This window comes from Neospora caninum, chromosome IX (genome assembly GCF_000208865.1).
Source record: "Neospora caninum Liverpool complete genome, chromosome IX".
Lineage (NCBI taxonomy): Eukaryota > Apicomplexa > Conoidasida > Eucoccidiorida > Sarcocystidae > Neospora > Neospora caninum.
In genome coordinates this window covers 3,509,956-3,537,418 of record NC_018390.1, presented here as the reverse complement: position 1 = coordinate 3,537,418, position 27,463 = coordinate 3,509,956, and the positions used below count along the sequence as shown (strand labels likewise).

The 27,463-nt window shown below is 47.8% G+C and overlaps 3 protein-coding genes across 3 annotated transcripts; 1 reads left to right on the top strand and 2 right to left on the bottom strand.

Moving 5' to 3' along the window:
- Window positions 1-122: 122 nt before the first annotated feature.
- On the top strand, window positions 123-7,741 carry NCLIV_042720 (putative WD-40 repeat protein; the record flags this gene model as incomplete). The annotated part of the gene is made up of 13 exons (XM_003881189.1): window positions 123-154; window positions 603-660; window positions 1,300-1,452; window positions 2,249-2,450; window positions 3,043-3,230; window positions 4,061-4,201; window positions 4,482-4,635; window positions 5,078-5,147; window positions 5,441-5,544; window positions 6,115-6,251; window positions 6,831-6,963; window positions 7,401-7,495; window positions 7,643-7,741. The coding sequence occupies 13 exons, from the start codon at window positions 123-125 to the stop codon at window positions 7,739-7,741; spliced, it is 1,566 nt and encodes a 521-aa protein (XP_003881238.1).
- Window positions 7,742-9,643: 1,902 nt separating this feature from the next.
- Window positions 9,644-16,510, bottom strand: NCLIV_042710 (peptidase S1, chymotrypsin:PDZ/DHR/GLGF domain (Precursor), related; the record flags this gene model as incomplete). Its single annotated transcript, XM_003881188.1, has 9 exons — window positions 9,644-9,979; window positions 10,569-10,676; window positions 11,058-11,171; window positions 11,735-11,837; window positions 12,504-12,774; window positions 13,254-13,543; window positions 14,091-14,212; window positions 14,675-14,795; window positions 15,117-16,510. The coding sequence occupies 9 exons, from the start codon at window positions 16,508-16,510 to the stop codon at window positions 9,644-9,646; spliced, it is 2,859 nt and encodes a 952-aa protein (XP_003881237.1).
- Window positions 16,511-19,809: 3,299 nt separating this feature from the next.
- Window positions 19,810-23,292, bottom strand: NCLIV_042700 (conserved hypothetical protein; the record flags this gene model as incomplete). Its single annotated transcript, XM_003881187.1, has 7 exons — window positions 19,810-19,954; window positions 20,646-20,689; window positions 21,175-21,229; window positions 21,787-21,824; window positions 22,159-22,292; window positions 22,791-22,873; window positions 23,279-23,292. 7 exons carry the CDS (start codon window positions 23,290-23,292, stop codon window positions 19,810-19,812), a joined length of 513 nt encoding a protein of 170 aa, XP_003881236.1.
- Between the last annotated feature and the right edge of the window lie 4,171 nt (window positions 23,293-27,463).

Genomic DNA, 27,463 nt, shown 5'->3' with positions numbered 1-27,463 from the left:
CGTAGAATTCTGCCGTTTCTTCTAAGTAACCAGGCCACACGTCAGGCCTCCCTGTTCACTCCGTCTTTGGTTCTTCTTTCTTGGCCAGTCTCTTGGCACTCGCTCTCGTCTGCTCCATCAAGATGGCGACAAATCTTGAGATCGATTCAGCCGAGTAGGTCGACGCCTTTACATTTTATCGCGCTGCTCTAAATCCATTTATTCATTTGCTAGCTTTTCCGGTGCACTTTTCCCCTCCGCTCGCCGTATTTCCTCAACTCATACGGTATCTTGTGTCGCCGCTTCTAAACTGGCGATTCTCCTCCTGCGTCTCCCTTTGCTATTTTTCCATTTCGTTGCCCAACTCTCCCGTTTGCTTTCGTCGTTCCTCGCCGTGCTTTATTTCTTAGCCGCGGTGTCTTTCCGCCTGTTCCTCCCCTTTATACCTGTCGTGTTTCCCCCCGCCGTGTGAGTCTCCCCTTCTTGTCCTGTATCTTTTCCCGTCATCCCCCCGTTCTCCCTCACTGGCTCTGTGCTTTTCTGTTTCCTCGCTTTTTTCTCCTTGCGCTTGCCTTCTTCGTCTCCACACCGCCTTCTGCACTTTTCTCCGTCTTTGCATGCAGCGTCATTCGCCTCATTCTGCAGTTCCTGCAGGAGAGCAACCTCACACGCACTCTCCAGGTGCGTCTTGAAGCCAAAGACATCCATCTCCACTGTCACCTTGTCCCACTCTGAAAGTATTTTCGCCTATACCTTCTCACCTTAAATCTACATATATCCTTCTTCAAATACAAATATACGAAAATGCATTTTCATCTGCATATATATGTATATATCACATATATGACTCTAGATCTATGTAAACCGTACGTATCTATCCAAATACATTCAAACGTACATACACATATACAGAAGCATATGCAGATGTATTCAGTGCGTGTAGGTGGGCAGATATATGCGCACCGAGCACGTATTAAAAGAGAGCCTGTCAGATGAGGATTATGTGATTTTCAAATGAGGATAACTGCTGCATGTGAAAAGGGATGTGCTGTGAGACACGCCACGCGCTTGTGGGTCTCTGTGACCTCTTTCGTTTCCTGCTGTGTCGTTTTCGGGTTTTTCTTCTCTTCTCCGTGCCGTTGGACTGCACACAAACGCCACGCCCCTTCGTTGTAGCCGCGCGAGAGCTCCGCACAACCGGTTGGGCATACGCGAATGCAAGAGTTCGTGAACTCGCCTGGCCTCGTCGACTAGCCACCGGGACTACGCATGCACCTCTGTGGCCCGGAAGCGGGCGCCTCTCGCTTGTTGTCCTCTCAGGTTCTTCAAGAGGAAACTGGCGTGTACCTGAACGCAGTCGAGAGCGTTGAGGAATTTGCGGGCGACGTGCAACAGGGGAAGTGGGATTCCGTGCTCCAGACTGTCTCCCATTGCAAGTTGCAAGACGACACACTTCATCTTCTGTATGAACAGGTAGGACGGTCTCTCACGCTTTCCTGCTTTTCTCTTCCGTGGTGTTCTCGCTTCGCGTGCTGCATGCCTGGGAGAGACATGGAAAGGTGCGAGGTCGCCGGCGCTCTGAGCTTTCTGGGCCTGTCTCGTTCGCTTTCGTCTTGAACTTCGTGCCTGTCTCTTTCCGCTGGGCTGTGTCCTTCCCCGGCTCCGCCTCGTTTTCTGCTTCCCGCCTGTCTCTCTCGGTCTCTGGACACCAAAAACCTCTTTGGTTTTCTTTTGAATCCGCGACGCTCCCCGAACACGGCACGCCGCCGTGTTCTCCGCGCCTGCGCAGGCCGCTTCTCCGATCTGCAGTTTCTTTCCCCTCTGTTGTTTTTTATATCGACATCCACTCTCGCGCGTCAAGACTCTGATCGGTCTCTCCCCGCGTTTGTCGTCGTCGCTGTCTCGCCGTCTTGTCTTCTCTCTTCTCTGGGGCCGAACGTTGGAGAGCACGCCCGCCTGGAATTTCAGGCAGCATCTGCACGGCTCGTTTCCGTCTCCTTGCCTGCCTTTTTTGCTCCTGTTTCCCTGCTCTCTTGCTCTCGCTCGCCCGCGGCGCGCCTGTGAACCGATGCATGCATTGGAAGATGGATGCGGAAAGAGCCACACTTTCACAACGCCGTGCAGATGGTATAGAGGCGACAGGGGGGGAGTTGGCGGGTGCGTGTTGATGGCAATACCAAACCCAGACACAGTGTGCACAGGCAGAGGAGGTACACACACGGGTGCGGTTACCTTTGCGGCGGTCGCGATGTGTCTGTGTGGGTTTCAGGTTCTGTGTGAGATGTTGGAACTGCGCGAAGTCGAGTTAGGGCGTTGTCTCCTCCGCGAAACGAGCGTCTTCAACCAGTACCGCCTGCAGCATCCAGAAAAGTTCAAGCGCCTCGAGCTCCTCTGCAATAAACCATTCTTCGATCCGAAAGACGTGTACGAACACTCCAGCAAAGAAAAGCGACGTGCCACCATCGCGCAAGGTGAGTGGCGTCGCACTAAACGAAACGGCGCCAAATTCACATCTTCACATTTCCCTTTTTTCTCCAGGCGCAGAAGCGACAACGGACTCACTCGGGATCACCCAGACATCTCGTGCCCCGCAGAGACACAACATCGGCTCTAGCCCCCGAGAGTATTTCTCTCTCTGCACGATACGACGACCTATCGCGGCCTCCCAAAGCTGTCTGCATACACTCAGGTTCATGCAAAACTCGCCAACACACACGTCTGTAAATGTGCATCTGTTTGGCACTGGAAAGCGCAGAAACATTGGCAGAGATAACGCGATATATATACCAGTACATCCTGATACACCGTACCTTGAGTCCTACTCTTCTGCCTGTGCCCATATTCCAAACACTCGATGTGTGCTTCGTAGTGCACCATCTCAGAGGTCTCAGTGTGTCCCTGCGTACATCTCTTTGTCTCTGTTTTTTCGCGCGTTCTGTCCCTGTGCACGTCTCGCGCTTTTCTCTCGCGAGCACTGCCTGTCTTCATCTCCGTCTTCACTCTGTGGACGCTGGCGGTTGTGTGAACGGTTGCATGCGTGTCGCTGGTGTGTCTGAACTTCAGCAATCGCGAACGAGTTGCAAAGCGTCCCAGCTTCTCGCCTCTTGACGCTTCTCGGAATGTCCTTGAAATACCAAAAACAGAAAGGCATGCTTCCTGCGGGGGACAAATTCGATCTCTTCCTCAACGCAGCCTCGACAGGCAAGGAAGGCCGAGAGGAATTCCCGGTGGCAATCGCGAAAACGATCAAGGTAGGCGGGGCCCAAATTGATGTGTCTGTTTCACGCGCCAGGAAGAGCTGAGGCGTTCTGCGCGTGCAAGTAGCACTCGCCACTGCGCGCGTTTCTGCCGCCTCTGTGGTGTCTTACGTGACACATCTGCCTGATGCTGTCCAGGCGTCTCCAGGCGAACTATGAGACATGCATGTACATAACCTTTATACACGCGTCCATTTCGATACAGACAGATACAGATATACATATATATGTATATAGTGGGCGAGGAGAGATATGATATGGACTGATTCACATATACATATATATATATATATATAGATAGATAGATAGATAGATAGATAGATAGATAGATACAGATAGAGATGGATGTATACGCAAACATCTGGAGAGAAGTAGGGCGGATGCACTGGCTGTGAGGACCCGCGGACATGTCGATTTCCGTTTTTTCTCACTTGTGCCTTGAATTTTGACAGTGAGACGTTCGTGTCCTTCTGTGGTTCTGGCCTTCTTGTCCTGCGCCCCTCCTGGGTGGTTTTCTCCCGGGTGGTTTGAAGTCGAGTCGGCTCAGCGAAAAGAGCGCGGGTCTCCCTCGTCTCCGCACGGGGTTTTGTGTCCTGGTGTCTCCAAGTTCCGCTCTCAAGCGCAGTCCTTGCAAGCGGGTGTTCTTGCCCGTAGAGGCTCTTCCCCGACGGCTCTTATGAATCCCGTCACGGACTCGCGAGCGGCACAAAGCGCCTGCTGCTGATCCGTCTCTCCGGCTCTGTGTCACCAGTGTTGCTCTTTCGCCCCCTTGTTCGTCGCGAGAGGGAGAAATTCTGGCTGATTCGTCTTGGTTTTCTCTGCAGTTTGGCAGCAAGTCGCATCCGGAATGCGCCGCCTTCTCGCCCGACGGTCACCACCTCGTGTCTGGCTCCATTGACGGTTTCGTGGAAGTCTGGGAGTGGACAACGGGACAACTGAACAAGGAACTGTCTTACCAGAAAGAGGTAGGAGCGTAGCGCGCGCGAGTCGCCGCGGAACAACGAGACCAGAGAGACAGAGACAGGGAAACAGCAAGAAAGGCAGAGAGAGAGAAAGAAATGGAGATTGCGGGATAGAAAGTTAAATAGAGATTGAGAGACAGAAAGTTAAATTGAGAGAGATAGATATGAAGGAAGATACAGATTCGGATGATTCATATAGGGAGAGTCACACTTGAAGAAATACAGATATAACCAGGCAGGGAGAGACGCTTGTTCCCTGATTCACGGATTCGTTTGGACGCAGGACGCGTTGATGATGCACACAAGCGCCGTTGTCGCCGTCGAGTTCAGCAGAGACAGCGAAGTGCTTGCCACGGGCAGTCAAGACGGCCAGCTGAAAGTGTGGATTGTCGCAACGGGACAGTGCGCCAGGAAATTCGATCGAGCTCACGACGGAGGTAAAGAGTTGTAGCGGCTGCGTTCCTGCTGACTGACTCGCTCTTCGTCAACATCTCTGTGTCTCCCCGTAGCTCGCGATGCATGCACACGTCTCCATGCACACCGAGATGGCTGTCCCGATAAATATGCAGCTACGTGTGTGCGTATCTTGGTGCCGATGCACGCATCCCTATGTAGATAGAGGCGTCTTTATAGGGATGTCGACGTGGATGTATCTATAGCCCTATGCATCCATAGCCAGTCTGTCGATTGTATGTATATATAGATGCTGCTGAGTAAGCTTGTTGTAGATGTGGCTTCCTGCATGCAAAGGCGTCGATACAGATGGACGGGAGTCGTCCGGGGTGTGGCCAGTGTAGAGACAGTGTATCTGGAACTTCGATGGAACGCATGCGTGCGTAAGACCAGCAATTCCGCGCCTGCCGTTGCTTCTGTCACCAGCTATTACGTCGATTTCCTTCAGCAAAGACAACACGCACCTCCTCACGTCATCGTTCGATACAACTGCGAGGTAAGCTGAAAACATCACCAGCTCTGCAGGCGTCTGCGAAGTGAATGCCGTCATGTATAGACAGAAATAGGCAATCACATATGCATACACGTGTATATCTCCACTGCTTGATTCCGAAGTATAGATATAAGTACATTTGTTTGCTTGTATGTCTGGATGTATTCATCACACCAGTCAAATACATATACAGATACATATGTTGGCATTGGTAAAATAGATATTGTACATCATGCAGAGATTCCCGTACGGCGAAAAAGGCACATATCTTTTTTGGTCTCCACTTTTTTGTCCAGAATCCATGGTCTCAAGTCAGGCAAGACTCTGAAGGAATTCCGTGGGCATTTGACCTTCGTCAACTGCGCCCTGTATCTTCCCGACAACACGCGGGTTGTTACAGGTGGGGAAACGTCTTCAAAAGGAAGAAAGTAACACTTCCAGAGAGGGTGACATACGGTGCATTCAGAACCAGAGACACCCGCACACGCCGCATCAACGCCTTTATTTGTCTCTGCCCGAAAAACATCCACACATCTCTGTATCTAACTGTATCGCTGTCTATCTGTATCTCCATCTATCTGTATCCATATCTAACTGTATCGCTATCTATCTGTATCTCCATCTATTTCTATCCATATCTAACTGTATCGCTATTTATCTGTATCTCTATCTATCCGTCTGTATCTGTATTTGCCTGTAAATCTCTATTATTTTTAGTGTCCACCGTTGTGCATTGTCGGGCGTAGCTGGGTAGGTTCGCGGAACGGAAAGAAAAGACGCGCAATTGATGCAGGCAAAGAGCCTTTCCTACATACACACATCCGCCTTAGACAGCCGTGTTTTTCGTCCCTGTGTGAAGATACATCCATGCCTCTCTCTTTGTCTCTTTCTGTTTCTCTTCGTCGCGTGTATGTCGCTCAGTCGTGTTTCATGAATCTTTCGTGTCGCTTTGCACGGTGGCCTTCGTCAGGCAGTGCCGACGGAAAGGTGAAGATCTGGGATGCAAAGACGCAAGACTGCCTTCACACCTTTGCGCCGCCGCTTCCTCCGCACATGAACGGAGCGCAGCACTTGCCTGCGATCAACAACATCATCCTTGCTCCCAAGGTAAGAAAAGCTCCACCTACAAGGCCGCACAGATACAGAAAAGACAGAAAGACGCAGCGACCGAGGAGCAGAGCCGTGCGTCTTTCTGTAGAATCCGAGTCTCTCTCCGTTGCGGTCGGCTGAGGCTGTGAACGCGGCGCGTCTCGTGGATTCGTTACAGTCGTCGCGTGGCAGCCGCGTGCGTGAAAAGGGTATCTGCTGCCGGTCCGCATGCCGCGCTGGAGCATTCCTAGGCCTCCTCACAGTGTGTGTCTAGCTTCACGTCATCGCCGCACATGCGTTTCGCTCCCGTTGCTCTCGTGGCCTTCGAAAAACGAGACTGCACGAGACAGGTGTGACCGAACGGCGGCGCGGTCTGAACTGAAACCCCGTTCAGATCGCCTGAGCAGTGTTTCACTGCTTCTCGGTTTGAGACAGGAAGATGGCGGACAGAGCATTTTCATGTTATGCAGTGTCATCGGAAACAAACTCTAAATTCAGCATTCATCTACAGCGACAGTGGCTGGGGTGTTTCAATCGTATGGCGCCTTTTCGAGTAAGGCGTCACAGGGTTTTGCATGCGGTATGTGCTTTCTGCAGCGTGGATCCGAGAAGGATTTGATTTACGTTTGCTCCAAGACATCAACCATCATGTTGATGACGCTGGAAGGCCACGCAATCAAAACGTGGTCCAGTGGAAAGAAACAAGGCGGAGACTTTGTCTACGCGTGCTGTACGTACACCCCACAAAGATTCCCTGTGTATTTCTTGCTTTCTTCTCTCTCTGTTTCCCTTGCTGGAACCGCAGACCTTCTTGCGCTGTTTCACTAAAGTTGCATTGTAATTCACAAGCTTTACCGTGTTTGGAAGCCGCATCACAGCCTACGAATAGTTTTAAAAATGTCGATACTTTGTTTGAATTACGTGTGGATTCACCGCTCTCGCTCCGAAACGGCCTTGTGTTTCCACGCGGGTCTGAACCATCTGCGTCTGCCAGGGACCGGACCTTTTTCAGAAGTTTCCTTTTTCTCATCCTTTCGCTTCTCTCCAGTTCCTACCTTTTCGCGATTCTTTCTCGCGCGCCGTCACCAGTGTTTTTTTCTCTGATGTCCCCTGTTGCTGTGAAAGTGATCTGTCTCTTTTCTCTCTTTTCGGCTTTTATGCGCCCAGTGTCGCCTCGAGGCGAGTGGCTGTACTGCGCCGGAGAAGACAACACTCTCTACTGCTTCGCGAACGCGACAGGAAAACTCGAGCACGTCATGAAGGTGAGCACGTGATCTTGTCTTTGCGTTTCCTCTCTCTTTCGTTCTCTTTCTTTCTCTTTTCACTTGCTTCGTGTCGCCTGCCGTCCGCTTCGCTTTCGTGCGCGTGTAGCAGCTGAGCTCGCGCCGTTCTTTTTCTCCGTTTTGCAGATCCACGAAAAGGACGCGATCGGCATTGTGCACCATCCCCATCACAACGTGATGGCTTCCTGGGGATGCGACGGCTGCCTCAATCTCCTACGGCCTTGAGAAAAGAGGGAAAAGATCGAATTTTCTCAACGCTCTCGTCTTCCCTCGCTAACGCTGTCTCCAATCTCCGTCAACATGTTTACATACACCCTACATATATATATATATATATATATATATATGTTTGTGTGTATCGGTAGAGGTTGATAGATAAAACTGTGTACTAGCGTATGGCTGTTCATATCTACATATATATATATATATATATATATATATATAATTCCCCATGTATGCAGGTATCGTTTTTTTCATTTTCCTGGGATTCTTGTGTTCTCTCGTTAACCAGGTCTGCTTACGGCTTGGGTTTTTTTCGTTCCTTTTTGTTCTGTCATCGTTCTTTGCATCTGTTGTCTTCTCACACAGGCGAGTGTGCGCGTGTCCCGTCCCCTCTCTCTTCATATGCAGACACCTGCGTCCTTTTCCTGTCGGTTTTTTGTCTTGCGTTTCTCGTTGCTTTCGTCAACTTGTCACTCAAAAAAACTGATTTCAAAGGGACGAGAATCCCGTCCATGCGTCTCCATTTGCCTTCTCCGTGTCTCGTCCTTTCCCCTTTTTACTTCGAATGCTCAAATTCTCTCGTTCGTTGAGACCAACAATGCACACAAAGACCGCCTGGCCGCCGAACCCCTCACGGGCGCTCAGCTGTCCGTGAGCGCTCTTCCGCTGCAAATGAAAAAGTGTGTTCTTAGTGAAATACAGTTCCATATCTCGAAATATCTTCATATCAATATATATATATATATATATGTATATATAAAGACGCATACATACATCTATGCATGTACACACATATACAAATAGACAGGCGTATAGATGTGTGGATAATATGTATAGACGTGTATGTTTATATGTATATAGTTGTACAGGACGAGATGAGTAAGCCGATCGAAATATGTTCATTTGAAGGCAACCGTTGCGGTCTCTTCTATTTTCTTCCTTCTCTATTTCGATTTCTCTAATGTGTTGAGTATTGTCTTTGCGTGCACGACTTCCGGAAGGAGGGAGGTTTCCTCCATAAGCTTGCCGAGCACCCAAGCACATACGCGATCTCGAAGACAAGCTTTTAGTTCTAACAAACTGCCACAGCGCCGACTTGCGGGCTGCGCGAGTTGAGGGAAGAAAGCGCCATGCACGCCCGAAGCTTCTGGCCACAGTCCGGGAAGGCAGTGACGCCCGCAAACAAAAAAGACAAAATGTTTGCAAACGGACAGACAAGTCGGCAGGCGAAACGGCACGGGGCGAGAGGGGAGAAGGGGAGAACAAAACAAGCTTTGGACAGCAGAGAGGCAGGAGACTGAAAACACGGGAAAGAGGAGGACGACGGGCAAACTCGAAAGCAAAGACAAGACAGCAAAGAGGCGACGAAACCCGATGCAGTTTCAGCGCGACGTTTTCATCTGTGTACACATAAGAGGGGAGAAGAACGGAAAAGAACCTGCTGCGCAACCTAGGCAGAGGGAAGGGAAGAAACAAGTGACCGGTTTGACAACATGCTTCCCCTCTTTGCGACTGCTCCCGCCCCCCTCACTCTCGGTCTCTCACGACCGTCCCTTTCTCTGTCTCCCTGTCTCTCCTTTCTCTCTGTCAAAGCATGTCTGTTTTTGAGTCGTCTTTGTCCTCGTTGCTTGCCTTTTTTCGTCGCGACCGCCAGCGGTGTTTGCGCGACGTCGGCAGCAGAAGTCGAGAGGAATCGCAGCGCAAGTGTTCAGCGCCTTTTCCTGTTATCGTTCTTCCCTTGTGGCAGCCTTCACGAACCACAGGCGCCTTGCGGAGCGCATTCCGCGCAAGGCGTTTTCGTTTCTTTCTTTCCGGTGTCACTTTCCGAGTTGGAAGTCTCTCGTTTCCTTTTCGCCTCTCGTCTTGTTTTTTCCTCGCGTGCGAAAACCCCCCTTCGCGTGCCCTCTACAGAACCTCGCTCGTCGGCGAATGAATCGCGTGCTGCTTGAGAATGAACGGCTGCATCGCCTCGGCTTTCGATCGCTCCAAGACCAACTGGACCTTGTTCTCCAAGAGGAAAATCACAAAGTCGTTCTCGCTTTTCTCCTCTTCTTTCTTCTCAGACACACCGGAAGTAGAAAGAGAAGAAGTGGAGGGAGAAGAAGGAGCCGAAGAAGAAGAGGGCAGAGGCATGCCGAGGAGTTTTGCGAGATGTTTCATGTTGAGAACTTTCTGACCGTCCACGTGGGTGAGGAGGCAATTGCGGAAGGTGTATCCGCTGGTCAGGTCTGACGCGAGAATCTGCGAAACCGCAAGGGGACAGCTGCACTCGATCCACCTTTGACTCCAGGCACTGCAAAAATCAGGCTTCAAATCAACCGCCACAGTCCTGTCTATATGTCACACCTTCACATATCTCTCTCTATATGTATGCATGTATGTATGTATGCATGTATGTATGTACGTATGTATGTATGTATGTATGCATGTATGTATGTACGTATGTATGTATGTGGATGTATGTATGTATGTATGTATGTATGTATGTATGTATGTACGTATGTATGTATGTATGTATGTATGTATGTATGTATGTGGATGTATGTATGTATGTATGCATGTATGTATGTATGTATGTATGTGAATGTATGTATGTATGTATGTATGTATGCATGTATGTACGTATGTATGTATGTATTTTTATATGCATATGTGCATGTATATGCGTATCGGTCTGTACAGATGTGAGTGCTGCCATCAGCCTATGTTTGCATGCCTGTATGCACTCGCATACACCCCACATATATCTTCATATGTGTGGATATTTGTAGAGAAGGTACAGAAAAGGAAAGACATCTCCGCTGAGAGAGGGAAGCCGCACAGGACTCACGTGGCTGAGGATGACAGGCTCTTCGCCTTCTTCCGTCGCAAAGATGTCGGCGAGGGGTTGGAGGAGCGACGCAGGAGCTCGTTCGCTGAATTTTGCTCCAAACTCGTCCTGCCAAAGACACACACGAGAGAGGGGCCGAACGAGGAGACGTGAGCGCGCAGATCGGCGCGTCTTCTTCGTCGCGTTTCAAACGCCTGTCTTGCTGTGCGGGGGACTCGGAGGCGGCTTCGTGGCTCAGCGCGTTTTTGCAACGCGCTCGGTTCCCGACCCAAAAGCTCGCCTGAGCTCGCAACGTTAGGCTGGTAAACCGCGCGTGGAACTGGAGCAGACTGAGCACGTCTCGAAGGAAGACAATGGATAGAAAGAGCAAGGAGAGGTAACCGAACACGAAAAACGGTACCGAACGAGGCCGGGCTAAAGCAGTCTAGCTTTCCATGCGGCGAGACACGCGAAAAGGGAGAGAGAGTCGCTCGTGTGCCCGTCTCTCACTTTCAAATACTCGAGGGTGAGGGGACAGAAGACGAGGCCGCCGTAGATCAGATAGCGCGCTTTCTGGTCCCACTGATGCTTCGGCACCAGCGCGTTCTCCTCGATGAGAGGAATCTGCACGATTGAGACGGCAAAAAGGACGCAGAAAATATGGGAGCAAAAAAACCTAAACGGGAGAAAAGGAGACACAGGCAAACAGAGAGGAACGCAAGACAGAGAGGCAGAAAGGCACGAGAGAAGAGAGGAATGCGAAGGAGGCTAGAACGAAAATTGACCGGTATGAAAGACGACAGACGAGAAAGAAGATAGATGAGAGAGAGGAACAAGGTCGTGTCCACATCTGGGGAACGGGGAGGGAAATCGGAGAGAAATCGGGATCGTGAAAAGAAGCAACACGAGCAGCGAGGACTAGGCACGTAGGAAGCGTCCCTGTCGTGAAGGCAGAGAAGACGAGAAGACCCGGTCACGTCGATCTCAAAACGTCACCGCGGACTCGGCAAGCATCTGAGCCGGCTGAGGAGACGCGGCAGCGCGTCGAGGCAGGAGAGAAGCAGTCCAAATGCCCAGAAACGGACGAACACAAGACGGATAAAGCAAGGAAAAGAGACAGCGAAAAAGAGAAGGACACGACCGGTACATTTTCACGTGTGTGCAGAGCGAAGAACAATGGGACTTACAACGACATCGACAACCTCCTTCTTTCTCAGGACAGTCGCTCGGAGAGTGTCGCCGATGAATTTGGAAGAAATTGTGTGGGAGACGTTGACCCGTTCCATCTCTCTGAAACAAAAACAAACGAAACGGCGAGCCGTCCACAGAAATCCGAACCGCCAAAGATGGAACCTACCCCAAGCGTCACATTGACATGCAGATCGGTGCCAAAACAGTTACATATATATATATATATATATATATATACATACATACATACATACATACATACATATTTACATATATATACATATACATATATGTATTTTTATGTAGATAGAAATATGTGGAGCGGTGAAGAGACATGGATATGAGAAGACCGGAACCGCGCGCAGACGAAAACAAGAGGATGAGGAGTGGCGAGCGCTTTCGACGCCCGGCCGCAACTCTCGCGTACCACGCGACCAGCCTGGCAGTCTTAGCAACAAGGCAAATCCAGGGGCGTGGAGAAGGACAGCGAAAAAACTCGCAACGGTGCAAACCTAGGCCGACGGCGGACTTGCGAGCGTCTATCGCCGCGTGGACACAAAGCCTAGATCAAACACAGACCAACGACCGTTCAGGGAGGAAAACACAACTCACCTGTATCACTGTACATATCTGCATCTACTACTGTAGCTGTATGTATGCCTACTTGTGTAGAAAAACCTGTTTAGAAAATGGCTATGTGTGCACAGGGACGGTTTGTGCTTGGGGCAGGGGAGAGTCGACAGCGCGCTCGCGTGGGTAACCTACCGGAAGAAGACAGTCCCATCGTTGGCTACGTCGACTCCATCAATCGCAAGAATGACGTCGTTTTTCTTCAACCCAACTCGCGTGCCGTCTTTCATGCGAACGTCTTCGTCCTCCTTTTCCTTCGCGTTCTTCTCTTCCTTCTTCTCGTCCATTTTCTGTCCCGCATTCTCCGGCGTTTGCTTTTCAGACTCTGAGCCTTCCATGCGGCGCACGAATTGGCCCGCGCGGAGCTCGTCAGCCATCGTCACTAAAATTCCGGAAGGTTCGACTCCTGGAGAGGCGAGAACGCACCGGGGCCGCGAGCGGCATCCGAAGTTGGAAAGCAAACGGCGCACGCACGCGAACAAAAACCGAAAAGCGGAAGAGAAGACACGCGGAACCCCCCCCCCCTCCAGGACGGACCGAGAACGTTGACATGACAAGTCTTTTCCATACCTGCACAGAGTCCGGTTTGAAAAAGACAAAAACCGCACGTCGACAAGACCAGAGTGTGCATACGCCCACCACACGCACACAAAACGTACACATACACAAATACACGCAGGCATCTTTGGATACATGCACATGATACATATATCTATCTATCTATCTATCTATCTATCTATCTATCTATCTATCTATCTATCTATATATATATATATATATATGTACGTGTCGATTTATACCTATATATATACATATATACATACAGATATGTCTATAGTTGTGTACTGTTGGGTTTTGAAGGCATTGCGGGAGGGAGACTGGTACCTGGTGGCAGCTGTTCCGGTTTGATTTTGTCAATGCCTAGAAAGGTTTGCATGCTTTTGTTCTCGAGGTGTTGGAACACAATTCCCGCAGACGGAAACCCGGTGTAGACACCGTTGTGTCTTTTCACGTCGTCGAGGAAGTGTCGAATGACAGTGGTGGGGACGATGTATCCAATGTTCTGGGCGTTGTCGAAGCCTTGGAAGGCCACGCCGACGACGCGTCCGTCTTTCAGAGCTGGGCCACCACTGTTTCCCGGATTGATGGCGGCGTCAATCTGCACGCACAGGAGACTGCGAAGGCAAAAACAGACGGGCGAGGAAGTGACAAGGCTGGAGATCGACACGGAGAAAGCAACACGAAAAGGGAAAACAGATAAAGGAAACAAAGGTGGCCGGCGAGAGAGAGACGGGAAACAGCGCAGCCCGCAGGGGAAGATGCAAAGATCGATCGGGGAGGGGAAGATTTCGCAAAAAAGATGAATCTGAAGAGAAGGCGAAAAAGAGGAAGAAGCATGCCCAGCTTCACGCCAGACTATGAGTGTGCACCGATTCCCGAAATGTGTCTGTTGACGAGAGGCATGAATGCCTTCTCTTTGGACAGTTTGCCTTCCGCCGTCGGTTCACGCGCCCTTACGTCTCTGTCGTCTCCTTCAGGAGTCTTCTTCGCAAAGGTTGGTTGCCTTCCGCGTCCCCCTCGCTCTCTCATTCTCTTTCTCTCTGTCTCTTTCTCTCTCTTTCTCGATCTCTCTCTTCCTCTTTGTCTCTTTCTTTCCCGTTCTCTCGCTTCCTCTCTGTCTCTTTCTTTGTCCGTTTTTCCCGTTGTCTGTTGTTCTCGTACCAGGTGTTTGAGTGCGCGTAGGGGTTCACGTCCACGCGGCTCACAACGCCGGAGGTGATGCACAGATTGTCTCCTCCCCGCGGATAGCCCAAGACAACCACTGCGTCTTGGAGCGCAGGCACCTGCGCCGAACAAGAAACAGAAGCGACGTGAGAGCCAGAGAAGCGAGATATTGCCAAGACACCGACCTCCAGGCAGAGAACTTGATATTCTGTTCTAATTCCCCATGGTAAACACAGTCAACGAGAGAAGCAGAGAGAAAAGCACGAGGCGTGAAACGGCGGAGACACGGAAGAGAGAGGTAAAAGAGAGAAGAGAGAGACAAGAGATGAAGAGGGAGATGCAGAGGGGAAACATGGAGAGAAAGAGAGACAGAGGAGGAAAATGGAACACCAGCAAGACGAGGCACCGAAGGAATGCAAGACGACAGACGCAGCACGTGTGAAGCAGTTACACTGAGGAAGAGACACTGCACAGAAGCAAGTAGGGGCGTACAGACACCACCAAACCAGAAGAGGAATGGCGTCAAAGATTCCTCAAAGACGGCGAGCCGCAAAAGCCCGCTTGCCCTTTCGAGAACGCACATCGCCGAATTCCAGTTGGGCCAAGTCGCCTTGCCAGAACGCCTCGTCGTCGACGGTGATGAGCGCCAAGTCGCATTCGTGCCCCACCGCCACGATCCTCGCCACAAACTTGTTTGGGGACCTGTGAAAAAAGAGCGTATCTCCAGCGCACTAGCTCGACTCTCGTCGGCCCACAAACGCCGAAAACCAGCGGCGAAAAGATACCTTTAACCTTGTTTTGCGCTCAGTCCAGAGCACAGAACAAAGCGTCACAAGACAAGAGGAAGACGCAGCAGCGAATCCAGAGAGACACATCTGCACGCAAAGTTTTAGAACGACATCCAGATATACATCTAGAGGTATTTTGGTATATCGACAGCCGCGTTGAGGATCAATCGAGCAGAGGCATACTTTTGAAACGAAAACGTTTTGCCGCGGGAAGGAGAGAGAGGGTGAGACGCACCCGTGTTTTCTGACTTGCAGCCGGTTGTTCCAGGACACGCAGTGGGCGTTGGTCATGATGAGGCGATCTCTGAGGACAAAACCGCTTCCCGTGCTCGTGCCTTGCCTCTGCATCTGCCAGGGAAGTGAGTAGTTTGGATCTGTGAAGTCGCTGTAGACTTTCACCACGCTGTTGAAGAGGAAACTCATGGACGCCGGCGAGGCCAGATCGCCGGCCGGCGCGAAGAACGCGTCAGACACTCCTGGCCCGCGCGCGAAACCGCCCTCGTCGCCGAGGCCCTCAGGTGTATATACACCCGCAGGAGGCTCAGGGAGCACGTCGCCCTCGAGATGGCTTTGGACGGGGAAGGACGCAGAGGAGGAGAACCGAGCCGATGCGGCGCGACGACTGGACCGAGACGCCCCTGAGCAAAGCGGAGAAAGGGGAGAGAGCGAAGAGAGAGAAGAGAGGGAAGAGAGAGAAGAAAGGGGAGAGAGAGAAGAAGAGAGACAGCGGCGAGAGAAAAAGGTGGGAGGGGCAGGGGTGAGGCTGTTATGGGAGCGCGTGGCGAGAGCTGGCGAGAGAAGGGAGGACGAGAAAAATCTTTTCGACAGGAAGGCGCCTCTCGCACGCGTTTCGCTCACAGGAAGGAACGGCGAAAGTGGGCGTTGCGCAAGGAAGTCTCCGCCTCGCCGGAGGCTGGAACCAGCGGCGATTTGGAGACGAGGCAAGAGAGTCTTCGAAGGACGACAGAGGGATGCATGCTCCATCTCCAGGCTAGCGGTCTCTCCTCGCAGCGGCGAAGCTGCTCCTGAGAAAGGCCTGCCTAAGAAGCTGAGGCGTGTCGACAAGGCCGACGCCATTGTGCTTGCACGAAAAGACGGGGGCTGTCGCGCACGCGAGACGGACACAGGCGCGACTCCTGAGGCGCCTGCGCGGTGTATATACACCCGACGCAGTTGCGCAGCCGAAGGCCGAGAAGCGGAAGCGCGACTGGAAGAAACAAAAGGCCGGGCAGAAAGAGGGGAAGGACGCGGCGGAGAAGCGGAAGACGAGAGCGGAGAGCGTTGGAGAGAGAGGGAGAGCGACAAGAGGAGCGAGGGCGAAGAGGAGGGGTGGTGAATCGAGGAGTGCGCGAGGAAAGCGAGAAGGGGAAGAAGAGGAGAGGGACGAGCAGAAGAAGGAACAGGGGTGCCGCAGATGAGAACTGCACTAAGAAAGAAGACGAGGAAAGAGAAGAAGCGCGAGAACAAGGAAGTATTTCGTCGTGCAAAACAAGTGCGTGGGAGGATAGCGCCGCCCACACAGCGTTGCGGGCGAAGGCAGCAGGAGCTGCGAGACGCAAAGGTGAGAGCTAGAAGAAAACGCCAAGGAGAGAAATCTGGAAAGGCCGTAAGGTGGCAGCTCTCGATCATGCTGGTCGCTCTTCTCTTTCCCGGCTAGGGTTTCAGTTCTTTCTTTCGCGCGCAGCCTTCGTCTCTTCCGCGGGACGGTTTTGACAGCGCGAGTTACACCGACCGAAAGCCACAAAGAAGGCAGAAAACGTAAAACGGAGACAACTGAGGACGGCGGCTCCGCTTCGTTCGAGTGTCGGCGGCCGCTCGGATCCCAGATTTTTGAAGCGAGGAGAAGAGAGACAGAAGGGAAGCACTCAGCCACACATCGAGCAAAAAGGACAGGCGACGAAACGAAGAAAGGCAAAAGGGAGAGAACGAATGCGGGAAGGAGGAGTGGAGGAAAAGCAAGAAAACGTCTCTTCCCAAAGACGCTGCACGGGCCCCGCCTCCGAGCCCCGACTGTCTAGAGAGCGACGATGTTTCTGATTGCGCAGTTTTCCAGAACAAGACGGGGCGTTTCTTCGCAAGAGGAGTCAGCGGAAAACCTTCAAGAAAGGAGCAGAAACCTGCGAGAAGGAAAGACGGTGAAGAAAGTGTAAACAGCGGGGGGATGCCTCCGCCCCTCAACGGCTGTTCCGTGCGAAAAAGCACGCGACAGCTGGAGAGAAAGCGAGGGTTTTCTCTTGGAAAGTGAGACGAGGAAAAAAGGCGACTTCTGTGGGGTGCCGACGAAAAAGAGACCCAGAGACATTCGAAAGAAGAAAGCGGGAGACAGGAGGAGGAGACAGCGGGGAGAGTCTCCTTCCCTTTCTTCGCCCTGCCCTGAGACTCAAAGAGCAGCGCGAGCGACCACACCCCGCGCGTGACGCGATTCTCTGTCGTGTCTCCGCTGCATGCGCGCTCAAACGCGCGAGAACTTTCAAGGCGCGAAACAAGACCGCAGCGACCGCGAGGAATGGCGAAAGCTGTCGGTACACCGCAAGCCGACGAAAGATGTAGAGACGGCGATGGAGAGACCTGTTTTTCGGCCTGCAAAACGTCGCCGGGTACGTAGATTTCGGTAGCTTCTCACCGGTTCTTGCATTTAGTTCCATCCTTATGAATCTCGCAGATATAAAGATGTGAATATGGATGTCCGAAATAAATGCATACATTTTTCTCGCCAAACTGGTGCATAAATAAAGAAAGTCTTTCTCAACAGTCATTAATACACAGATACTGTATATAAGGATCTCACGTGTTTTGCCACATATGTCTGTTAGGAAAAAGCAGCTAAATGCATATATATATATATATACATATACATACATATGCATTCCTATTATAAAATGCATATCTTTATATATGCAAGTTAGAGAGAACAGGCTGTCTGCGTCTGTTTTTGCACATGTATCTGTTTCTCCATGTAGATATCGAGAGAAGCGTTTTGAACAGTTCACAGCTCTGCATGCGGGCAAAAGCTTAAAACTGGCGCAGGACGGCAGGTCGTATCTAGAATGTGTGTTTGGTTTGCTAAGAGGGCGAAACGATGCAGTGTCGACGCCTGTTTTCCATTCTTCTGGAAATCGGCTTTCGCTGCCGTTGACGGATAGCCCGAGATGAAGAAAGTGGGAGTTTACCGAAACGCGTGGCAGATCAGTAGAGCACATATAAGGCCACCGTTTTCTTGTGGGGCACGGTTATATCCCTTTTTGAAGATCTTGGCAAATTCAAAAGATCCACAAACTCCAGACTCTCGCACCTTTCGTCCCCGAGGTGTACGCGTCGCCCGACGCGAGACGCGTACACATCGGGGTGCGTGCGCCGAGCTATTCGGATGTTGCCGTTTTACTTTTTGTGAAACAACACATCTTTCATGGCTGCGCGCACGCACCAAGAGCTTTCACGCTATCTATAGCGCCTGTCAAGTCGCCGATTTGATCCTGTTTATGATTTAAGGGATGCCCTTGAGCCGAGCTGGGAAGAAAACGCCCAAGGCTGTTGCAACACGCAAACGTCGTCCTCTCTCCACATGAAAGGGCGGCGACATGAAGCAGGAGGTACGTATTTCGTAAACGAAGTCTTGCAAACGAGCAGGTACACACAAATATATAAATATACATATGTGGATAAACAGAAAAGAAAAAGTGTCGATCCGTCTCATATGTGCCTGACTCTCGATAGTATTTGAGACAGCGGTACGTACATTGGAGTGTTCATGAATCATTACAGTTATAGATGTGTGCGCACGTGTTTCTGCTTGAGTGTGGCGCTGTTTCTGTTTGGCATGCATTCGGGAAATTGAGACAGCAAAAAACAGAAGGCCGTCGTTCCGCGGTTCGGGTGGTTCAGCGTCTCGACGGGCTGTGGGTTTCTCTTTTTGAAACCCTGGGATATGTTTCTGAATTAAACTTGAAATGGATTTGGAACGGACAGCGAAACGCAGAGCCCAGGACGTTCGAGCAGTCTGGGAAAGAGAGAGCAAAATGCAGAGACGACCACACGCGCAAGTGTCCAACAGTCCACACAGAGTGTCGGATAGAGAACAGCAAAGATAAGAATAAAAGACTTGAAAGGAAGCGAAGAACAGAGAACCTCAGGAGAAAAGAAGGAAATGAAGGCACAATGGAGGCCTCAGGACGCTCGAAACTGCGAAGTTGCTCTGTCGCGTTTTACGAGAAACGACGAGAGCAGTGAAAGAAAGACCCCACAAGAAAGGAAGGTGGCCCAAAGGCATCAATGCTATCGCAGCAACAAAATCGGAGAGTCGGTGTGCTCGCAGATACGGACAAAAAGAATGCTCTCGCGTTCCGTTGTTCCGTCGACAGCTTCGCGCGGCGCAGGATTTTTCCGCTCGTGAGACTCTTCTGACTTTCTACACAAATACCCTGTTCCTCGCCACGCGCCTTAAGCGACGAACTCGTTTGTAAGCCTAGACCTCCCCAAACACGCGCAAGCAAGGAACATATATATACATATCTATATGTAGTTATATATGTACGTAGAAGTCTACACAGATTGGCACAGTTAGGGTTTGCTGCGCAGGGCGCTTTGCGTAGGTCTGAATTGAAAAGCGAGTTGTGACTGAAGAGCATGCATCCGCACGAGGATTCGGCAGCGCTCCTAAAGCTGGAAACTAGACAGGGACCAGAGAGAAGGCTTTCAGATGTTGACAAATCGAGGCTGGCCGAAAGAGGACGAATGCGAGAACTTTGCCACACGCGATGTTTTCATCCCGACGGGCTTAGCGGCACGTCCCGTCCGTTACGCGCGTTTGGGCGCCGTTTTCCCCTCGTCTAAAAAAACAGCAAAAGTGGGTGTATGTACACGCCGAGCCGAATGGTCGCGGCAGATAAGAATCGCGCAGAGTTTCCGTGTTCTGGAAAAGCTCCCGAGTTCTACAATTCCTCGTGAGTCGAGTCGCTTTTCTCCTTTGCGTCCTCGGCGTTCACTTCTCCTGCAGCCTGACGGTTGCTCCCCTCGGTTGCCAGGTAACGCGAAGTGTAATTTCCGCGCTGGAAATCGTCGAGGTCCCGCTGGACTCTGAAAGAAACAGACGCATGCGAGCAACACAGCCACGGACAACGCGTCGCCAAAACGCCTTTCCAGGCATCATCTTCTCAAACGACCTCGACACAAACTCTTCAACTTCAGAGCTCCTCTTCCGCCTTGATGCACTTTGCCAACATCCACACACCATCCTGCCACACTACGTTAATATCCAAAAAACACATATACAAAGATGTAGATCTCTGTACATATATGTGCGGATATCGACATGAAGATACATATGTAAATCTGTGTAACTAGATATCAATAGATACGGATGTGTTTTTTTGTACGCAGACGGACGGGTTGGATGTAGAGAGGAGATATGTTTACGGAGACTATTCACGGCACACTTGTAAGAGTGCGTTTATCCGGCAAGAGCGAGGAGACGGGAAAGTGGGGAAGGCCACGAAGGGGTTCATGGAAGATGTCTCGGACACGTTTGAGTATTTCGTTGGAAGAACAGGAACGATGTGAACGCGTCTCTGAAAAACTGTCGTCAATCTCTCCAAAGAAAAAGGCGGCAAAGAGGGGTGGACGACGAAAATCCCAACAGACACAAACCCTCGGACGCTCTGTTCTGCTCTGCATGCGCGTCAGCTGCATGCGGCGCTTCTGGCTTCACCGCGTTTTTCGGCGAGTCTCGTCTTTTTTTAAACGTTTTTTCTAGCAGCGAGGCACGTACTTCTCCTTCATATCCCACCACACGTTCATGTTGGAGATCTTCGCCTGAAAAAGCATACGGAAACGAGAAAAATCAAGACAGGGAGAGCGACGCAGCGAAGAAAAGGACAGATGCAGAGAGAATGAAACAGCACAGAGCGAGGCTGTGTGGCCGCAAGACCCTAATAGAGGAAAGACGGAATCCAAAGACCACACAGACAAAGTAGACAATCCTCCCACACACGTTGTTCGGTTTGTCTACAGACACATAGGCAGTCTTTCGCAACACGAAGTCTCTCTCTATCTGCATGTATATCTCTACATAGATACATATATATATATAAAGATGTATGCAAATATACAGACATATGGATATGCGATACAAAGACATCCTCGTATGGTTTCTAAGAAGACGAAGTATCATACACACAAAGGAGCCCGTGTAGATATAAACATGCATTGGTAATTGATGCATGTGGATCGGGAACGATAATGAAGAGAAGGGGGCTATTTCGCCTGCATCCATTTCTTGGGTTCGCGATGTGCCTCACCTTGTCCTCTGTCAGCCGATCCCACACGCCCATTTTTTTCTTTTGCAAGGTAACGCTGAAAGCAAGGGATGAACAGAAGAAACGAAGCGTCAAAAACAGAGACGACAAGGAAGGACAATGGAAAGAAACGACGTGGAAACTCGCGGAGAAGAAAGCGGAACACAAAAAATGTGCCGAAGCATCGATTTGCCAGCAAGACGAAACCAAACAGCAAAGGAGAAGGAAAACGCGCACTGGATACGTACACACCACATACATACATGTCCAGAGATAGAGGTCGGATCTAGAAGTGCAGCGAGACAAAGGAGAGATACGCAGAAGGCGGCAGAGAGATAAAATACATGGATGCAGCGAGACGGAGTACATTGACGGATTTCCAAGTGAAAAACCCAAGGGACAGAGGGTAAAGAGAAGGGTAGAGAGACGAAGAGAGAGAAAGAATAAAGAAAAGGGACATAGATGGAGACAGAAAGAGTAAGATAGAGACAGGGGTAGATAGCGACGAAGATATCAACGCCTATATATCTACATATAGGCATTTACATCTACCGATGCCTTTTTCTATATGTATATACGCACACCGCATGCCATTTCCGACATTCGTCGACTTACACAACTTTCCCGACGGAGGCGAAACTCCATCTGGTGGCCTGGGGAAAAGCAAAGGAAAGACAGAAGAGACAACAGAAAGAAAACAAGTGAAAAATAGAACGCCGGAAGACAGAAAAGCAGGAAGCGCATCCGAGAAAAAAGATGGGAGCAGTCCCCAGGAGTCTTAAAAAAAGGGGGATACCAAGGTGAGGAAAACGACACACACGAATAGTTGATAAATGGGCAGAGAGAAGTGAAGATATAGAGTCCGATGCATCCTATCAACATACACTAAGATCAACACCTCATCCCTCCCCATCGAGATTTGGTGATATCTGCGGCTGTGGGTGAATGGGGAGATGTTCACAAAGAAACCAGCGCGGCTTTGCTTACCTCAGGGATGATTTCGTCGAAGAGAGCGAGGCTGAGACTGTATTTTTTTTTGATTCCAGAGTGGGTACCGACCCCACTGAACGCGAAGGATTGAGTGTCGCTGGCAAAAAGCGGATCGACGACGGAGAGAGCGCCTGGCACACAGAAACAATTCTCATGTATCGCCACAGTAAACAAGTCCACCTTGCGGAATTCGTTCACAGTTCAAATCTGTAAAGAGGTTCCTCTGGACATCTATCTATCGACCTCTCCCTCTCTCTATATATATATATATATTTCCGTCGCTCTTTGTGTGTACCCGTCGCGCTATCTCTGAATAGAATACAAATATGAATCTTTCACTACTTCTTGCTCTACCTCCTTATCTATCCATAGCTCTAGCTCTCTCCATTTAACTTAGCATATATATACATATTTACATGAATGCAGATATATGAGCAAAAATATGCACGTATATTTTTAGGAGTGCATGCAACTCTAGATGCCCACAATGAAAACATCAACGCACCGATGCATCTATGATGTATATGTTATACCCCAGTACACCGAGACATGTACAGAGAGAATAAAAGCTGAATCTAAGGCTCTCGCAGAGAAGTGCCTTTTCGCCGGGGCGGCCAACCGCCGCTTACCTGGACTGCTCCATCGGTAAGCGAATTTAATGTTCAGAAAAACTTCCACAGGAGACTGCGCCCACTGGAAGGCCGGAGGGACCCTGAGATGAAAACAAAAACGCAACATGCAGCTATCTTGCACGGAAAAACAGAAACACATATATATATTCGTGTATTCACTTGTAAGCATGTATATATATATATATATATATATTTACATATATACTGATATATGCATAGATGTCGATGTATGCATGTGTGGCAGAAGCCTCTGATTCTAAGAAGGGAAGTTTGAGGGGATAGCGGACGGAGAAAGAGAGAAAGTGGAAAAAAGGCAACGGGATGAAAGACAATCAAAAGAAAGACTTATGCGTGTGTATCGGTCGCTGTAGGTGCCTGTAGGACGAGACTCCAGAGAAAAAAAGGGGCTGTACACGCTTTTGCACAGGTTCGCGATTTTAATTGGACGCGTGGGAAGAGAACCGCCGACACCCCAGCGGAAGTACCTCCTCGGAAGCATCTAAACTTTCGCAGGAACACGCCGATTTTTAGAATCCTCGTCCCATGCAGAGCGCACAAGAATACCCAATCGAGCGTGGGTGTATGTACACTCCGAGAGAGAGCGACGCCACAACGCTACCACGCGACAGGGGAAGTAAGAACGTTTCGCGGTGACAAATGAAGCACACACACAAACTCGCAAACCTATCTTGACTTCCAAAAGGATACGGACACTCCGTTAAAAAGTGTAAATCTAGCTGTGACGATAGCGCGCGCACAGGGGTGCCTATACGTATGCATATATGTAGATATATCTATGGATCGAAATGTCTGTGAAGTCTGTGTGAAGTCTCTAGATAAAAATACTTCTGAATTTACGAGTAGATGCAGAAATAGGCAGTTCTGCCCTCTATCTCTATTTACATGTGATTTACGACATGTACACATAGGCAGCAATTTCTAGAGAGATATCATCGCCACATGTAGCGTTTCTCGTGCTGAGGGAAGTTTCCGGGGTGTACGTACACTTGAATTTCGTGGTGTTGTTTGTTCAGGATTCTGATGAGCTCGTCGAGGTGTGTGCGGACTTCTGCCACCGACTTGCGAACAGTGTAGGCGATATCGACATCTGCAAAAACAGATCCACAAAAGCCGCAAATATTCCGCATGCCAAAGAGGCATGCAGCCCCAGAGCACGAGAAGGAGAAAGCGACGCGACAAAATTGATATCTACAGAGGGACAGAGACCACTAGTCAGAGAGAGACTTGCATCTCCATGTAAAAACTCGCCAGAATGAGAGACACATATAGATACGCAGAAGAATTCCTAGATGGAAAAAAATGTACATGTACACAGCTAAATACATATGCATTTATCTGTCTATATATATATATATATATATATATATATGCATTTGAATATTTCTGTATGTAGATAGACACAAACCTAGCGATATATATATATATATATATGTATGCATTTGAATATTTCTGTATGTAGATAGACACAAACCTAGCGATATATATATATATATATATATATATGTATTTGAATATTTCTGTATGTAGATAGACACAAACCTAGCGATATATATATATATATATATGCATTTGAATATTTCTGTATGTAGATAGACACAAACCTAGCGATATATATATATATATATATATGCATTTGAATATTTCTGTATGTAGATAGACACAAACCTAGCGATATATATATATATATATATATATATGTATGCATTTGAATATTTCTGTATGTAGATAGACACACACCTAGCGATATATATATATATATATATGCATTTGAGTATTTCTGTATGTAGATAGACACAAACCCAGCGATATATATATATATATATATATATATATGCATTTGAATATTTCTGTATGTAGATAGACACAAACCTAGCGATATATATATATATATATATATATATATATATATGCATTTGAATATTTCTGTATGTAGATAGACACAAACCTAGCGATATATATATATATATATATATATGTATGCATTTGAATATTTCTGTATGTAGATAGACACAAACCTAGCGATATATATATATATATATATGCATTTGAATATTTGTGTATGTAGATAGACACAAACCTAGCGATATATATATATATATATATATATGCATTTGAATATTTCTGTATGTAGATAGACACAAACCTAGCGATATATATATATATATATATATATATATATATATGCATTTGAATATTTGTGTATGTAGATAGACACAAACCTAGCAATATATATATATATATATATATATATGCATTTGAATATTTCTGTATGTAGATAGACACAAACCTAGCGATATATATATATATATATATATGCATTTGAATATTTCTGTATGTAGACAGACACAAACCTAGCGATATATATATATATGCATTTGAATATTTCTGTATGTAGATAGACACAAACCTAGCGATATATATATATATATATATATATATATATGCATTTGAATATTTCTGTATGTAGACAGACACAAACCTAGCGATATATATATATATGCATTTGAATATTTCTGTATGTAGATAGACACAAACCTAGCGATATATATATATATATATATATATATATATGCATTTGAATATTTCTGTATGTAGATAGACACAAACCTAGCGATATATATATATATATATATGCATTTGAATATTTGTGTATGTAGATAGACACAAACCTAGCGATATATATATATATATATATATATATATATGCATTTGAATATTTGTGTATGTAGATAGACACAAACCTAGCGATATATATATATATATATATATATATATATGCATTTGAATATTTCTGTATGTAGACAGACACAAACCTAGCGATATATATATATATATATATATGCATTTGAATATTTCTGTATGTAGATAGACACAAACCTAGCGATATATATATATATATATATATATATATGCATTTGAATATTTCTGTATGTAGATAGACACAAACCTAGCAATATATATATATATATATATATATATATATATATATGCATTTGAGTATTTCTGTATGTAGATAGACACACACCCAGCGATATATATATATATATATATGCATTTGAATATTTCTGTATGTAGATAGACACACACCCAGCGATATATATATATATATATATGCATTTGAATATTTCTGTATGTAGATAGACACAAACCCAGCGATATATATATATATATATATATGCATTTGAATATTTCTGTATGTAGATAGACACAAACCTAGCGATATATATATATATATATATATGCATTTGAATATTTGTGTATGTAGATAGACACAAACCTAGCAATATATATATATATATATATATATATATATATATATATGTATGCATTTGAGTATTTCTGTATGTAGATAGACACAAACCCAGCGATATATATATATATATGCATTTGAATATTTCTGTATGTAGATAGACACAAACCCAGCGATATATATATATATATATATATATATATATGCATTTGAATATTTGTGTATGTAGATAGACACAAACCTAGCGATATATATATATATATATATATATGCATTTGAATATTTCTGTATGTAGATAGACACAAACCTAGCGATATATATATATATATATATGCATTTGAGTATTTCTGTATGTAGATAGACACAAACCTAGCGATATATATATATATATATATATATGCATTTGAATATTTCTGTATGTAGATAGACACAAACCTAGATATATATATATATATATATATGCATTTGAATATTTCTGTATGTAGATAGACACAAACCTAGCGATATATATATATATATATATATATACATTTGAATATATATATGCATTTGAATATTTCTGTATGTAGATAGACACAAACCTAGCGATATATATATATATATATGCATTTGAATATATATATATATATATGTGGAGAGAGGTAGTCATAAGACGAGCGGTGCAGACAGAGATACGACGGAAGCGAGAGGTGGAGGTGAAAAAAGAAGGCACAGCCTCAGGATATGCAGGAAGAGATAGAACGGGCGCCAGAGACGCCTGGCGTGGTCTTGTGGGGAATATCTGCGGGATGAAGACAGAAAAGTGTTGCCTCAGTTTCTCGTTCTTTCTTTTTTTCTCTGCTGACCTGCGAGATGACTCTCAAGAATGATTTGACGCGCGGCTTTCCACCAGCCCCGCTCAACTGCCGTTTTAACTTCCTCTTCCATCTCTTTCTGTTTCTCGCGCTTCCCCTCTGAAGAATGCGTTCCTGCAGCTCTCTTCGCTTCTTCCTCTTTCGCGCGTCGCCTCGCGAGACTCTCCAGCGCCGCTGCTTCTGTCGTACACGCGGGCAACTCGGTACAAGAGGAAGGAGGAGGAGAAGAAGAAGGAGAAGGAGTGAAGCTGGCAGCTCGTGCACAGAGAGGGTGGAGAGGCGACGGTGGGCAGAGAAGTGCAAGAGAGAAAAGTGTGAAAAGGGAGAAGAGAGACAGCGAGCGGGGGACCGCCGCGCGAGAGAAGAGAAGCGAAGCTCTCAAATCGCTGTTGCGATTCTCTCTTCCCGGGTTCTCGGACGCGCCTCTCGAGGGGGTGTTTGAGGGACAGCAGGGAGGCGCGAGAGGAGAGAGGCGAGAGAGAGGGGCGGGCGAGGAAAACGCCGAAAGACGATGCGTCTCTCTCACGCCTTCCATGTTTGAGCGA